At 41.6% G+C, this 16861-nt stretch overlaps 1 protein-coding gene across 1 annotated transcript in view; it reads left to right on the top strand.

The window, feature by feature from the left end:
• Positions 1-451: 451 nt before the first annotated feature.
• Positions 452-16861, top strand: part of LOC126175157 (protein phosphatase PP2A 55 kDa regulatory subunit) — an 87637-nt gene continuing 71227 nt past the window's right edge. Inside the window, exon 1 of the mRNA XM_049921735.1 lies at positions 452-581. Within this exon, the coding sequence (XP_049777692.1) occupies positions 470-581 (112 nt within the window). The 5' untranslated portion in view covers positions 452-469. The remainder of the gene's footprint in view (positions 582-16861) is intronic.

Raw genomic sequence — 16861 nt, 5'->3', positions numbered from 1 at the left:
ATGACTCGATATGTCTGCACGGGATTCCAACTACTTGTTGAGCCCGCGCTACATCTAGCTGCTGTACTACGTCCGGTAAAAGGAGGTCCGAGACGATGTTAGGTGGTATCCCATGACTTTCGTCATCTGAGTGTTCTGCCGCGGCTGACACTCGCAACGTACTGAGGACATTGTGCAGGTGTCGCTCTGTTCGTCGTCAGATACAACGGCACAAACGTACGGGCTTAGCTAGCATCTGCATTTATGTTCCACTTGCATTTCTCGCAATGTTTCCGTATTTTTGTCGAACCCCTTACAAGACAAACTGACAGGTACGCTGTCCCTGGACGTTTATTGACGTGTGGCACGCGTGCTGCCCGCAGGTCGGTGTGGCGGCGTCGCGGGTCACGGTCGCGGTCACGGCTGCTCTTGCGGCGACGGCGGCGGCGGCAGAGGCAGGCGTGCGGCGCGCGCCCCGCCAGCGGCTCCAATGGTGAGGGCGAGCGGGGGGGCCATGATCCGCCAGGCCAGCCTCACCAAGCTGGGCGTCATGATCAACACGGCCGTCAACAGCAAGAGGAGCAGTAAGCAAACCACTACTGGTAGGCCTAAGTGCTGCACTTATCTACTCATTTCTCCAGTAGGCTCGTTTTCTGTGATTACAACGTAGCGTAATGGTGATCACTCTGCAGATGAGCTTGCTAACGCGCGGCTGTACGGAGCTTCTCATCTCAGACGTAGGCAGTTCGAAACCAGATGGTGAAAAAAAAATCATCGCTGACACAAGAGAGCTCAGCGAAAAAAATAAAGTGAAGTCATTGCGACGTTTTGTTCAAGTGATATGGTTATATACCGTCTTTTGGGACGGTAATAATTTCAAAGCATCATCAGTGGTCATAGTGGATGTTTGCCAAGATCGTTAAGAGTTTTCATGTTTCACATTACTTCTGTAAAATCGTATTAAATTACAAACTAAGGCTTTTTTGTTTCCTAATATTCTTCTGCATACAGGCGTCTGATTTTTAGTTCACTACACTTTACTGACAGCGAATATATTTTCGTTTTCATCTTGAGTCGAACCACTCACGCCGGCCGCTGTGGCCGACCGGTTCTAGGCGCTTCAGTCCGGAACCGCGCCACCGCTGCGGTCGCAGGTTCGAATCCTGCCTGGGGAATGGATGTGTGTGATGTCCTTAGCTTAGTTAAGTTTAAGTAGTCATAAGTTCTAGGGGACTAATGACCTCAGATGTTAAGTCCCATAGTGCTCAGAGCCATTTGAACCACTCACAGGTGCTTTCTTTCTTTCTTTTTTTTTTTTAAAAAAAAAGAATGCCGCAACAGCAAAACAAAGGACACAAGGTGTAAGTGCATCTGTTAAGTGAGATATATTCCGTATATATAGGAGGGCGTGCTCAAAAGTACTGCCAACTGAATTTTTTTGAAAAATAGAATTCTGTACCTTTCAAAATGTTCAAATGTGTGTGTGAATTCCCAAGACTTACACGCTGCTTAAACTAACTTACGCTAAGAACAACACACACACACACACACACACACACACACACACACATACACACACACACAAGCGCGCGCGCGCCCTCCGGCGGGAGGGCGGCGCCATCCGTAACATGGCGCCTCCCACTCCGCGCGCTCCAGACCTTTGTTATTCATGTCTACAGATTTGCAGTCCTCTGCTGCTAGAGGGCTCTCCGAATTGGACCTTGTAACATGGCGGTGGGTGACATAACTATACTGATCAGCCAGAACACTATGATCACCGACCTACTATCGATATAAACCCGTCCATCGATAGTAGCGTCACCCGGCGAGGAATGACTGCTTGTCAGACACACGCACGGCGCATGTAATATCATTGAGCTTGCTCTCCGTGTGTACAATGGGGAAGGCGCTAGATCTATGTGAGTTTGAGCGACGGCAGATTGTGATGCCCAGGAGGCTCAGCACGAGCATTTCGGAAACTGCAAGACTTGTCGGGTGTTAGAGGAGTGCTGTGGTGAGTGTCTTCAACATGTGGCGAAACCAAGGCGAAACAACGTCCATACCTCGTCGAGTTGGGTGGCTACCCTTCATTACAGATGTCGGACGTCGTAGGTTGGGCAGACTGGTAAAACGGGGCAGGCCGACCTAACATCAGACTTTAATTCTGGGCAGAGCACAAATGCGTCTGAACACACTGTGCGTCGAAGACTTAAAGACAGGCCTCCGCAGTCGACGACTCATGCATGTACCAATGTTAACACCACGACACCGGCAACTTTGACTGAAATGGGCACGTGACCATTGACACTGGCCATTGGCGCAGTTTCAGAGTGTTGCTTGGTCTGATGAATCCCGATATCTTCTTCATCATGCCGATGGGAGGGCGCGAATCGTCCTCTTCCAGAGGAATAGCTCCTTGACACCTGTACTGTGCGACAGAGACAAGTTGGCGGCGGCTCCCTAACCCTCTGGGCATCGATGGGGCCAGTGGAGTTCGTTAAAGGCACCATGACGGCCAAGGAGTGTCGTACCCTGGTTGCAGACCACGTGCATCTCTTCATGACGATCGTGTTTCCCTACAGCAGCGGTATTTTTCAGCGAGGTAATGCGACATGGCACAATGCCAGGAGGATGATGAAGTGGTTCGAGGAACACAGTGGCGAGTTACAATTGATGTGATGGCTCCCCAACGTGCCATATCTGAACCCGATCGAACATGTGATTTAACGTGGTGTCGGTGCTCAACTGCCACCCTCCCCGGAAGGTACAGGAATTAGGGGACTTGTGTGTGCAGATGTGCTGCCACTTCCCTCCAGCTACCTACCAGGGCCCCTTTACTTCCATGCTACGACACGTCGCGGTTGTTATCCGTGCCAAAGGCGGACATACCGCTTATTTTGTAGGTGGTCATAATGTTCTGGCTATTCATTGCATGTCGGTACGTGGGAATCAGCGTGCTGTAATCGAGTTTCGAATGGAGAAAGGCCGTCCAGAAATGGTACACCCTCCTTCAGAACGACAATGCCGGACCACATACGAGCGCTGCGACATCCGCAAGAATCCGACGCTTTCAATTCACTGTCATCGATAATCCTCGGTGCAGAACCGACTTGGCCTCTTCCGATTTTCATCTGTTTCCAGAATGTAAAGAACACCTTCGAGGACTTCACTTTGATAGTAATAAGTGTTTCAAGTGGAGATGAGGTTGTGGCTTCGTCAAAGAGTCAGACGTTCTACAGTGGTAGTAATAACAAACTGGTCTCTCGTTGGGAGCAATGTGTTCGTGTCCAGGGTGACTACGTTGACACACAAATATGTAGACATAAAAAATTCTGAGGCATTACTTTTCAGCACTCCCTCATTTGTACTGGTATCCCAAACTTAAGGACAAATAATTTTGACATGATATGTCACTGCCAAATAAGGTAGCTCGATGAAACTTGGCCACACGCTAAAGGAACTACTACAGTCTAGCACAGAAGATAACTGGAAGGAACCCCTACGCAATGAGACGATCAGAATTTCACTGAAGTCACTGCGGTTCAAGATGGTCTCCTGGACATTAGAGAGGACTGCACTTACATAGCTACCAACTATTGGGGATTGTCCGTAATTATTACGGATTTATCACCCTCGTTACGGAGTTATGAAGAGGTACTAAAAATTATGAAAATGGATATCATTTATTTAATGTTTTTAAAAAAAAAATCGGAAAAGATACTGTTTCCTTTACTTTCCCATACGACAGTCACCTACCACTACTAGGATGTTTTATATATCGTGATGATTTCTTTGCAGTGTATGTAGTAAATCTGGCTACGAATAGTCTTGCAGGAAAAAATGTTGCATGTACGAGTAACAGAGCTTGTAAGTGATTCAGATATTTCTTGATAATAAGATATTCACATAATTTTCAGGCCTTGAAATCATCGAAGTTTTATCGCCGACGTCAGTTTCCTCTGAGTAGTATGTTTAGCCCCTGATTTTCTTTCATTAAGTGCAACAGTGTTCAGATTGCGAGCGGTTAATTAGACTCCTGTATTTACTTTTATTTGAAGAATTTCGCGTTTCATCCATGTCTTCATATAAAAATGCTACACGGTGAGACTTATCCTCTACGTGGCAGATGCAGAAAAACCTCAAGGAGGAGGCGGTAAAGATATCTTGAGCAACCTTCACTTTTACCGTAATAAAAAATAATAAAGTCACATGAAAAGTTTTTTTTAAACTGATTAGACACATATACAAGACAATGCCATCTTACGCTATAATAAATTTACAATTGTGGTTCTCTTCCTTAAATGATGAAACTAAGTACATCATCAATAGGACAATCAATGTCAGGGTGAGTGTTAAACAAGCTAAGCAATTAAGTCGCGACTTTTCTCGAACAAATGCCAGACAGAATAACGTATCGAGATCACTAGAATGGCCACGACTTTTCTGGTAGGTATGTGTTAGCTATCTATGTTCCGGACAGAAACATAAAATATAATGACGCGGATGCGCGTGCTATATAGGAAAATACAGCTACTCGATAACTCGATTCAGTGGAGTCGACTGACGAAAGAAATGAACGAATAACGTGCGGGCTGCCTGGGGGGGGGGGGGGGGGGGGGGTGACAATCCCGCCGGCCCCGCAGGAGGGGGGAGGCGCTCCCCATATTTATCTGCTACTGAGCCTCTACCAGAATACATACGCTGAGGGAGCCACGAGATAGTCCAACTAGATAAAAATTTCGCCCAACGGTGCTAGTTCGACATTTCCCCTGCGGGCGTACGGCAAGTGCACCTGCGTGCGGTGGTATATTGGAGAACGTGAGAGGCACCCACATGCCTTTCTCATACTGTGGCATCAAGCAGTCAGGCCTGCAAGATGAGTGGTCTGCCAAGCGAGTGGATTCATTCTTATTTATCGAGTAACATGAGCTCTAGTACTCACAATTAAGTTACAAATTATTCTCCTGTTTGAATATTACGCAACGGAAACGAATAACGCACATCTGACTATTAGTAATTTACATAACTCTTGACTGTTCACTACGCACTGGCAATACCACACTTTCTTTCTTATTCAACGGCTTTGATCAAGACGTGGCCATCGCACTGAATATGAATGGCACACACATTATAAATTCTGGATATCATGACAACATACTATTCGAAGGAAAAGGCCACCAATCTTTTTCTTTTCACTATCTTTTTTATTCCGATAAATTCTATAACCTAAACACACCATAACATTTTCTACAACAGTTGCACATGAGAAACTCCGCCCAGTGGGCATGGCTTTACATTGGTGATTCTCTATCTTATGATCTCGTAATTATCTAACACTACAGTGCACTGTCTGGATAGGATGATGGATCTTTTGCTATGTCTCACACTTCGACTCTCACATCTATCATCATGAAAATTTCCTCCAGACCGAGCGGTACAAAAGGAACATGCATAACCCACTACCTCTGAACCTATCTTGCTACTCTCCCATGCAAACCACACATACTTAAATTACATGAAATACACCACACTGGTAACATGGAATACAACACAAGGAATAGTCACAACGTTATAATCACATCACTTTCAGCTTTCCCACTTCAATTAGAATTCATCCCAGTTTCACACGACACTGCCCCACTTCGTAGCTTTTCTTTCCTACTATGAACTCTGGAGGATATATGCACGTCTTTCTGTGCAATGCAAGCAAAGTGGCGTTGCTGGATAGACGGCTGACTCACCTTGCATCACTCTCAGAGTATTATAGTTTGAATCAAGCGTCACACGGAAACATAACACGCAAAGTAATATTAAGAACATATTCGTCACACACGCGAGCCCTCAACTGATACCATGGACGAGTACTTCTCTTTATCCTTTGTCACACACAAATTGAGACTCACACAGTACTCACCACGTGGAAGTACTCGTCTCTAATTTCAAGTCCTGCACACGCCATTTCTTAAATATTTCCAACTTATAGTACACACGCCAGTAATTCTCAGCTTAACTTAAGCACTCGGAAGTATTTCAACTTATTGCTACACGTGGTTTCACTGTGACCGTTGGTCACTTCCGAAGATTACTACGATTCCCTTAATATTACCTGCCTGACATTTAATTCTCCCCACAAAAGTTCCTGAAATAGAGAAATTATTATTCCGAACTACTCTTAAGTATTTCACATGCATACCATGTCTCCACTCTTTTGTCTTTACGGAGCACACCTAAAACAGGTCGTACCAACACAAGATCCAGCGGCAGAGTCTGAAAACATGGCCTTTCTTCAGACGTAACGTTAGCGACAGCCCCGGACGGTGCACAAGTCCCACCCAATCACCCCCCTCCACACCAATCCATATCCTAAGCTCCGCCCATGATCTGCCGCATGTTCCAACATCAAAGTTGTTCGTATCACAGATATGCCAGTCATAACAAGGTAGAAAATCAGTAGTTAGTACGAAATACAGTTTTTCCGGTACCATTGTGAAAAGAATTAGAAACATGTTCATTGAATATGCAAGTTGAAAAATCATCAATAAGAAAGAAAAATAAAAATGGTATCCACACTGCCTTTTTTATTTCATGAGCTTTTATCTGCACTATACAAAAAAATCTTGATATTTGTTAACTGCAGTGAGCGCAAATTTCCGTTACATCGCGTAGTGTAAGAAATTATGTTGGGAAATATTAATTGGTAGTATCGCCAAGGATGCTGTCCATTATTTCGATTGTCTAAAGTCAATGTTGTGCACAAACAAGGAAAAGTCGATGTCTGGGTTTGTTTCTGATTACCTCATTAAGACTAAAGAATATAAGACTGGGATAATGTAGAAATGCCTAATGCAAGCAGTCAGATATTTATACAGTGACATTATTCATTAATATTTGCCTGTGAAATGAGTGAATTTTTACTTGTGAACTCTTAGGACTGCTTGCTTATAGCAGACACGAGATTACTTTGAGTTCTTCCTCAGTGTTTGAGAGCTTTAGAGCTGCCTATTGTTAAACATATGTATATAATTCCGTCAGTGTCATTCCAACACATCTTATCGACTTTAATGTCTGTTAGGTATCAGTTTTGACAGCAGTTGGCCACAACAATCATGATTAGATACCTTGTGTATAATAACATTATTAAGAGTGCATATCTATGTTTCATTTTGACAGTATTACACAAACTACTAAGAAGTACTAACAGCACAACACTGCTGGTACGAAAAAACCGCGGTAAAACAAAAAACGACGAACAAAAACACGACAACGACGATGACTACCAAAGATCATATTGATGCGCTCTTGGTTGGTGTGGCGGGGGTTAGGTGTGGAGGGGTGGTAAATGGGCGGGCCTTGTGCAAATGTCCGAGGCTGTCGCTAACGTTTCCTGTTCTTCAGGTCATCTCGCACCTCTCCCGAAGTGGGGGAGCACCTTGCTACCGTATTGGTCAGCCACATTTCAGGCGCTCAAAGCTGAGGTAAATTTCATCTCTTTGGTTCTACCAAAGGACCGTCTAAAAGATGGTCATATATTGCACATTCACTATCTGTGGTTAGCAGACGACCATACATTCATTCATTTCACAGATCTCACCAAATTGGATGTAGGGATTTATTTTGTGGGAGTGCACATGTGATCAATTAAATAAATAAATTATCCTTCTTTCCTACACTGGTATCCGGCTTCGGTGTATTAAGTGAAATTGAGTTATTATTACAAAAAATATGTTGTTATGACAAGAATAACGAAGAATGTTGTACCTGTTTTTCATTGTAGGGCGGTACTGTACCCTTTCGAACGTAAATTTGAAGTCAAAAAATGGCTCTGAGCACTATGGGACCTAACTGCTGAGGTCATCAGTCCCCTAGAACTTAGAACTACTTAAACCTAACTAACCTAAGGACATCACAAACATCCATGCCCGAGGCAGGATTCGAACCTGCGACCGTAGCGGTCGCGCGGTTCCAGATTGTAGCGCCTATAACTGCTTTTTTTTTTAACTCTCAATTTGTTCGCTTTTGTTCGTTGCATCTGCTCGGGGCGGACGGCGTAAGACATCCATTTATGTTCATTGTTGATCGATTGACTCAGTTTTTTTATTACAGAGGGCATGTAACCCTCTGACCGAACACGCTGAGCTACCATGCCGGCTGACCGCTCGGCCACTCCGGCCGGCATTGGAAGTCAGCCCGACCTTCTATAATTGGTGACACAGCCGTCAGAAAACATCTGGGGCGAGCGGAATCAGCTGTGAAATTAAACAGCCACAGTGGCTAAGGAGGTGCTCTTTACTGTAAACATTTGTAAAGCAGACCTTAAATGGCAGAGTTACAGAGTAATATGAGAGACAGATTAGCTTTTCCGTGATTTCCCGAAATCGCCTAAAGTAAATGCCACGACATGGACGATTTCTTTCCCATCCTTCCCTAGAGCGAACTTCTGCTCCATATCTGTGACATTGATGTCGACAGAACCTTGAACTCTTGTCTTCCGTCCTTCCTATTAATGTGAGAGACAGTGAACTTCTATCGTTAATTTTTCGAGTATGGGGAACCGCTGTATACACACGGATGGAAGTAAAAATGCCCGTTTAACAATAGTTTGGTGCAGCTTCGACCTTGAGTCTGTTAGATGTAAGCTAACATACCGACCAGAAACCTCACTCGTAGCTCTTTTTCTGCTTCAACAGAATACGATAATGAACAACTGACCTGGAGACCAAAGACCTTGTAAAAACAATTATTCGCCGAGGGGGCTGCAAGCGGCGGATACTTTGAACGAAGGCTGAACGCCATTGTGGTGTAAAGAGTCTGTTGTGGTGTAAAGAGTCTGGAAGGATGAAGTGTATTATGACTTTTAAGGACACATATCTATCATTACACATTCGTTGGTACGTGCATACATTATTTGTTAGTCGTAAATATGCCTAAGCTACCTTGCGTACGTTAAGAAAAAAATACTGAAGAGTTGTACAGCATTTAATTGCACGAATAAATTCGGGAAAAGAGCCATTGTTATCTTTTCACAAGCTGCGACATCGTCGCGAAAAAAGTGACCCGTATATGTAATAAGTTTTTAATTTACGTCTATGGTCACAAACTGTTTGACAACAGATTACCGGCTTCGGTCTTTAATGACTATCATCAGATCTGTTTCATAAAGACAAAGTCCTAATGTACTGCAGCCATAGTGGCATCGTCCAGTGTTAAATGCCAGACCGAAACCGGTAATCTGTTATCAAACAGTTTGTGACCATAGACGTTAATTAAAGGAAACTTATTGTTATCTTTCACAGATATGTGCGTATGTTCAGATGTTTTATATTGTGGACTTTGTCACAGCACGTACATTTTCAACAGGGATGCAGCATAGATTTTCAGCCATTTTTTAATAGTACCTGCTACGTTTGACAGTACTGGTGGATATGAGGATCGAAAATCAATACATTTCATTTTAAATATTTGGAGCACTAAGCAACGCTACGCTACATTTCGCGCTCATGCTTACTTAATAAGTTGCATTCGGTTTTGAACAAACAATTATGGCAGGTTTCTTGTAGTATGTAAAAAACAAACCGGTAAACAGTAACTGATTGCCGTTTGTTCATAAAATTAATTACTATCTATTATTTACATACTTAAATGAGACATTATGAGATAATGCAAAGGAAGGCTCGTTAAGTTTACCATCACAATGGCCGCCTTTCAAATCATCCGCTGTTCGCAGTAGACCACCTACGGGATTTTGGGATTCTGGTAGGCGCTCCAGGGTGTGCGGACATTTGCCATTTTACCTGCTCAGAAGGGTTGGCTGGGTCCCTTGTCTCCCCCTCCTCCGCCTCATCGCTGTCGCGCAGTGAAGGTACTTACTGAGCCTTTCCGCTGGTTTACTTAACATGGGACCAGAATCTCTTTGGATTTTCTGCCACATTTCTAGAGAGACTTTCGTTGTGGAAACTATTAAATGCATATCGCGTTGTGATTTCTAAATTTCAAGCCTCAGTAAAACTTTGCCAATCCTGGAGATTTTGCGTTCGTCTAAATTATACGTGCCTTTTTCGGTGCTCCTGCAGCAGCTTTATGTCGTGTTTTGTGTACCATGGGGGATCAGTTCCGTCTCTTATTAATTGATTTGATATGAATCTCTCGAGTGCTGTTGATACTATTTCTTTGAACTTAAGCCACATATGGTCGTCACTTACATAGTTTGGAAGGATTGGAGACTGTTTCTTAGAAAGACGAATTTTTTGCTGCTTTTATAAATAGATATATTTCGCGTTTAGTTTTAGTGAATTTCTTTGTTACGAAATTTAGCCTCGCTCGACTGTGTGTTCACTAATCCCTGTATCCATCGTGACGCTCAGGATTATTTGTGGCTAAAAGGTCAAGTGTGTTTTCCGTAACTATTTACAATCTGAATGGCCTCGTGAACTAATTGTTCAAAATAATTTAAAAAAGCATTTAGAACAATTACGGAAGTTGTCTTCTATCTACAATAGGGTCTGAAAATGTCTTTTTGTGAACATACGGAAGGTAGATTGAAGTCACTGCCAACTATAATTGTATGAGTAGCGTACCTATTTGTGATGAGACTCAAGTTTTCTTTGAACTGTTCAGCAACTGTTTCATCTGAGACCGAGGGTCGGTAAAAGGAGCCAGTTATTAATTTATTCCGGTTGTCGAATATAACCTCTGCCCATACTAAGTCACAAGAACTATCTGCTTCAATGTCGCTTGTGAGCTGAAACACACATTACATTATTTTTCCTTATGTTGTGCTTCTTATTTCTGTTGTAGTGCAGATCATTACAATTACGGATTTTCCCTCCAAAACCTAGGATGCTTTCTCTGTGGCCCTGTAAATACCAGAGCTAAACAATGTAGAACAACAATGTACGTTACAAGCATAGCATCCTGCTTTACTTCATTTCTTTATTTCTAACATTTTAAAATTGTACGTCGACTTTAGATGACATGTCAATCATAGATGTTCTTATCTCTATTTAGTGAACGTATTTTTAGTCATGTTTTGAACATTGTCCCGCTACACTAGGGTGACCAAATTATTTTCGGTGAAAACTGGGACACATTTACCCGGGTGCCAATGGACACCTCATTCCACATGTACCCAGGATTCTTAATTTTAAATATTAATGTTTTGTTGATACATTTTGTTAACCCGATTATTATAACTAATAAGAGGATACAAAAGATTGATATAATTTAGATTATCTGTATAATTAATGACATTTAATAAACGTATACAGTAATAAAGAAATGTGTTGCGATTTTACAAAATTTTACAGCCATTCAACTTTTAATCATTTAATATTAACATGAGCTTTAATATTACTGAGCACTTGTAGATGGAATTGACTGTCCTTGGAGAAAAGGGTGTTTTACACTGCCTCCAGCCTTCTTGATCATGTCTTTGTTCTTTGAGACACAGTGATAAAACTCGGCACAATCCATTTTGTAGTCGTACAGGATCTGCAGGATTGCTTCAAGAGAGTCCACCTCCATCCTGTTTCTTTCATCAGTCCACTGGATATTCATTAACGAAAATATTCTTTCCACATTGGCATTATGGGCTGGGATTGCAAATAAATACCTTGCAATTATTACCAACTCCGAGTAATGCTGAAGACAGTCACAGCTTTTAAAAAAAACTCACTCACTTCTCATTACATTCCAATGGTGTTTTTTTCTCATCATTCCACTTGTGAAGACTTTCTTCAACAAAATTTGTCAGTATGCCGAACTGATCAAAGAGAATGGAATCATCGATTTCAATCTCTTTACTTCTCAAATAAGAAACTGTCTCTTCAACACTTTCCCATTTTGGCACTCTCTTCAGTAACATCCAATCAAACACCGGCGATGAGGGTAAATATGAGGCGCTCCACTTGCTGAGATACTCTACACAAGTGTCATATAACTTGTTAACTTCCCTAAAACTCCTTTCCGCTGCTTCTGATACTTCTGCTCTTTTAAGGACAGATTTAACATTAAAAGAAATGAACTGCTGAAGTCTCTCCTCTTAGTAACAGTTTCCAGAGTATTTTTCAAAACATCATTTACCTCTATTACACTTTTCGTGCTTCCCTCAATTTCCTTTATCCCATGTTGCAAAGTGCTAAGCTGATTGCGAATGAACCACAAGTAGGCTTCACTTAAAGGGTTACTGAAAAACTGAACCAATATTTTGGGGGCTTTGTCTTCATTTAGGAAAAAATCTTTTAACGGTTCAATCAGGTGGATTACTCTTTCAACTGCTGGAAACAGTGATAACCAGCGAGTTTTCGAGTGACACATTACATTCATATATTCAGTTCCCACATAATCACAGAGCTCCTTAAGCCTCTCTGTTCTAACAGTATATATGTAAAAGTGTGAGTATACCTTCATGGCGATAGTCTCAACATCACAGCTTAAACTGTCAGCAGATGTCTGCTCGCTATTGTGTAAAACATGTGCAGGGCACCCTATGCCTTCAATGTTTTCATGCAATGTTGCCTTCAATTTGGTAAATACGTTGCATTTGCCCTGTCTTTTTAAACCACCAAAGTTTCTGTTGGTGTTGTCTCCACAAAATGCCACACATTTATTTTTCTCAAGATCAAACATTTCGATAGTATTCATACAAAATCTTGAAATTTCGTCAGATGTTTCATTAGGTAGGGAACTCACCTTCAAAAGTTTGATCTGAATTCCCTGATTAATATCGAAAAACTGAACAACAAACGGAAATATTTTAGTGGCCTTATAATTGCTGGCATTTGTGGATATCCCGTAAAAAGAAGACTTTTTGATGTATTCAAGGCATTCCTTTACACTCTGGGGAGCAATAACTCCTTTCACTAAGGCTGACACTTGAGTTCTTGCTGAACTAAACGTTTTTGCAATGGAAGAATCATCAAACATAATGCTGTTAAGCTTATTAGTACAATCACTAGATCTATAGGTTTGGTGATGTTTTACCGTGTGGTACGCTAGTGTAAGCTCGGCTGCTTGAACTTTCGTCTCTTCACTTGACTGATGTTCCACAAAATAATTTTGTAGAGTTTTACTGCAGCTCAGTTCACTGTATCTGTTAATGTGTTTCTTTGACCTGATGTGATCAACTATGTCGGAACGTCCACCATGACTTATACTAATAAAACAGTTACATACGAACACTCTTCGTAATCAAAACGACCTTTCTTAATGAACTTCCATTCCTTGGAATAACAGTCACTGAACTTGCAGACACGTTTCGGCATTGCGTTTCACAGTACTGCAGCAATAATACCACTAATATGAGAAAAAACTATTGCAGTTTGTCTGACAAAACATCAACTACTACACTGTTTTGACAATGAGTGTGAGTAAGCGGCGCGACAATCGGACGGTTTCATAGCTCTGTTACAATGATACAACTTACTACTTGGCCAAAGTACCGCTCAAAGTAAATTATTGCCTGAGTGTATCAATACTGATACTGTGATTACTAGTATGGGACAATGGAGGTTTTAGATAAATAAGCAAAAATATATTAGTTTCTTGTGTTGTATTTCCTTTAATATAGCGAAATCCCAAAAATTTGAGAAAGTTTCGCGAAATGTATTTAAAAACTGAATTCCGGGACTTTTGAGCGTTCTGAAACAAATTTTCGGGACACCAGAACACAGGGATGAATACCGGGACAATTCCCATTTCTTCTTGCCTTATTGTCTTTTGGGCGTGCAGTTGTAGTAATTAAAGTAGGCACAAATGCAGTGATCAAAAAGAAATGATTAGCGTACATTCGCATTCTCTTTACATCGTTCCTTTGTTGTTGCTCCCATGCCGATGGACTGTTTATATCGCAATCAGTAAGCGTGAAAAGAAGCTTCCCTACAAACAGAGGGATCTATATTTATACTTGGCAGAACTAATTACATACTGACATGATAGTCGGTGTTGCTTTCGTTTCCCAAAAGTTACAAATATTTCGATTTCGGAAAAGAAGCTCCGTATTTCGCCAAGATGTCGAAGAAGAAGGTCCCTTACGTACTGGTTGTATCGAGTAAGATGTGGAGACGGCGGTTTGGAAGCGGACAGAAGTAGTACGAGGAAGGCCGTCCCTTACCTGAGGGATCGCTACTCAAGGTACCTGGCGAAGAGGCAAGCGTGGCCAATGTCCGGCATTCCGCGCTCCAGACAGTTACCGTATTGTACAGATACCGTTGCAGTCGTCCCAGCAAATGTAATCGGCGTGACACCCAAAGACAGGATGAGTAAGATCTAAGACGTCGCAACGCATTTGACCACTGCCAGATTCTCAAGGACGGAGTACTGCTACTAATTATTGGAAATGAGGTCTGTCTGTAATGCAAAACACTGTTTGTTCCTGTGACTCAAACATGTATCAGCACTTCTGTACCATCATTAGTAGGTTTTCTTTATCCAAATTTACATCTACACCTACATCTGAACTCTGTAAGCAACCTTCATATGCGTGGCAGAGAGTGCCGGTTATTAGAGTTCCTTCCCGTTCCATTCACATATGGTCGCGGGAAGAATGATTGCTTAAATGGCTATGTGCGTGCTCTTATTAATCTGATATTGTCCTCGCATCCGCATGGGAGCGATACCTAAGCGGCTGTAGTATATTCCTTGAGTCATCATTTGAAGCAGGTTATTCAAACTTTGTTAGAAGATTTTCTCAGGATAGTTTACGTCTATCTTCAAGAGTCTGCCAGTTCAGTTTCTTCACCATCTCTGTGACACACCCCCATATATCGGACAAACCTATGACCATTCCATATTCGTTATTAGTCCCATTCTAGAATGGGTCCCACGAGTTATTTGTAAGCAGTCTCCTTTGTAGACTGAGTACACTTCCCCAGTATTCTACCAGTAAATCGAAGACTACTCACGAATGATCCCATGTGATCATTCCATTTCATATCCCAGGTGTTTTTATGAGCTGTCTGATTCCAACTGTGACTCACTGATATTACTGTCGTAGGATAGTACGCTATTTTCATTTTATGAAGTGCACAGTTTTACATTTCTGAACATTTAAAGCACCTTGCCAGTCTTCCCACCACTTTGAAATCTTACCCTGATCTGACTTTGTGTAGCTTATTTCAGACAGTACTTAATTACAGACAGCCTTGTCATCTGCAAAAGTTCTGAGGTTACTACTAATGTTGCCCGCAAGGTCATTAATATACAACAGCAAGGGTTCCAAATACGAGAAATGTGAATGTATTTTAAGTGATATGGAATCTAAGAAAATTAGGCCTAAAGACAGGTTTTGTTTGTTTTTGTTATTACCTTAATTTAACATTATATGGTTTTGCAGAACGTACATTATCTTATACTAATATCTTGTTATCTGCTACCAACTACGTTTATGTGAATGTACTTGGCGAATTAATATGAACTTGAAGCAAAATTTAAATTACATATAAGCTTAAAGTGATGTGGTAACTCGCCAGTCAAATTCACATTAATATCGTTTGTTTGCAAATGACAAGTTATCAGTACTCGATATGTACAAATGGTCCTCAAAACCATACAATGTAAAATTAAGGTAATAAAAAAATAAAAAAAACGGCCTTTAAGCTTAATTTTCGTAGGCCAGTTATCACTTAAAATATGTTCGCGTTTCACGGACTAGAACATCGCATACCCACTAATAATGAGACGGAGTTGCTGAAACGTGTTTGTGTCACAAGAAAAAAAGTGTTTTGCGTAACGTTTGGACCTTATATCCAATAATTTTTAACTGTGAACATGGCAAACACAAGAGCTGCAAGCCCAAATGCTGAATTTTGCTAGTAACGTAATTCGCAGTCATCTTACACGCTGAATGATTAAATGTTAAACTTGTACCAAGACGCTTTTGAAGCAGACCGTGTAAAGAAAGGATGTACAAAAAAGACGTGACAGGCACAAGTCCTTTCTACAAAAGCCCGAAAATATAAACAATGAATCTAGAAAAAGACTAGCGGAAAGCTGTTTTTGAAGCCCACCTTACAACGGGGAAGACAAGAATGAAACAATTAGAAATTATTGAACTACGGCGTTACAAAAGAATACTGAAGATCAGATGGACTGAGTGAGGAGTGATAGGTATCATCCACTACGGCAATGATAAAAAATTCCGTATATAGAACATAATGAATTGAGACGTAAAATGCTTGGGCTCATATTACAACCTGGGTCATTTCTGGAAACTGAAGACGAAAGTATGGTGAAAGGAAATAATCACCGGAGCAGGTGTGTGTATGGGCACTGTATATAAGACAGGTCGTAGATGACATAGGATGCAGCGATTTTCACGAAATGGGGAGGATAGCGACCAAGTGATAGAGCTGGAGAACGTCAGTCCTATATTTGGCTTGATGACTGAATCGACAATATATACTGTCGCAATTGCGCATGATTTATGAATAGCTGGATACAGCACACGCGATTTTGACGGTAGCTGAAGTTATACATTATCTGACAATAGTAGTTGCTCTGTCGTCTTGTGGCATATATAATCAGGATCAGAGGTACAGGGCCTTACCTCCTCAAAGTCGTGCTAACTTTTCACAAGCTACCTAGCCACTGGCATATTGCCTAGCCACTGGCGTATTGTGGTTACCGTTATTCGTTGAAAACTTCCATTACCTGTGTCACTCGCTTTGGTCAACCGAGTTCGCTGTTACCATTCTTCGACTGTTAATTGTGGATAGACGTGCAACAATGAAACTGATTACTTAACAGTTCAGTCTTGCACTACAATATTCAGATCACCTGTTTCTTCCAGAATGATCTTGCTACAGGACAAAGAACCCTCCCTGCCACTAGGGTGTCTCTAGTAACCGTTTGTCACAGTCCACGTAATTTAGTAGAGTTGCATATAAAC

The sequence above is a fragment of the Schistocerca cancellata genome, chromosome 3 (assembly GCF_023864275.1).
Source record: "Schistocerca cancellata isolate TAMUIC-IGC-003103 chromosome 3, iqSchCanc2.1, whole genome shotgun sequence".
NCBI classification, from domain to species: domain Eukaryota; kingdom Metazoa; phylum Arthropoda; class Insecta; order Orthoptera; family Acrididae; genus Schistocerca; species Schistocerca cancellata.
This window is presented reverse-complemented; position numbering and strand designations above follow the sequence as displayed.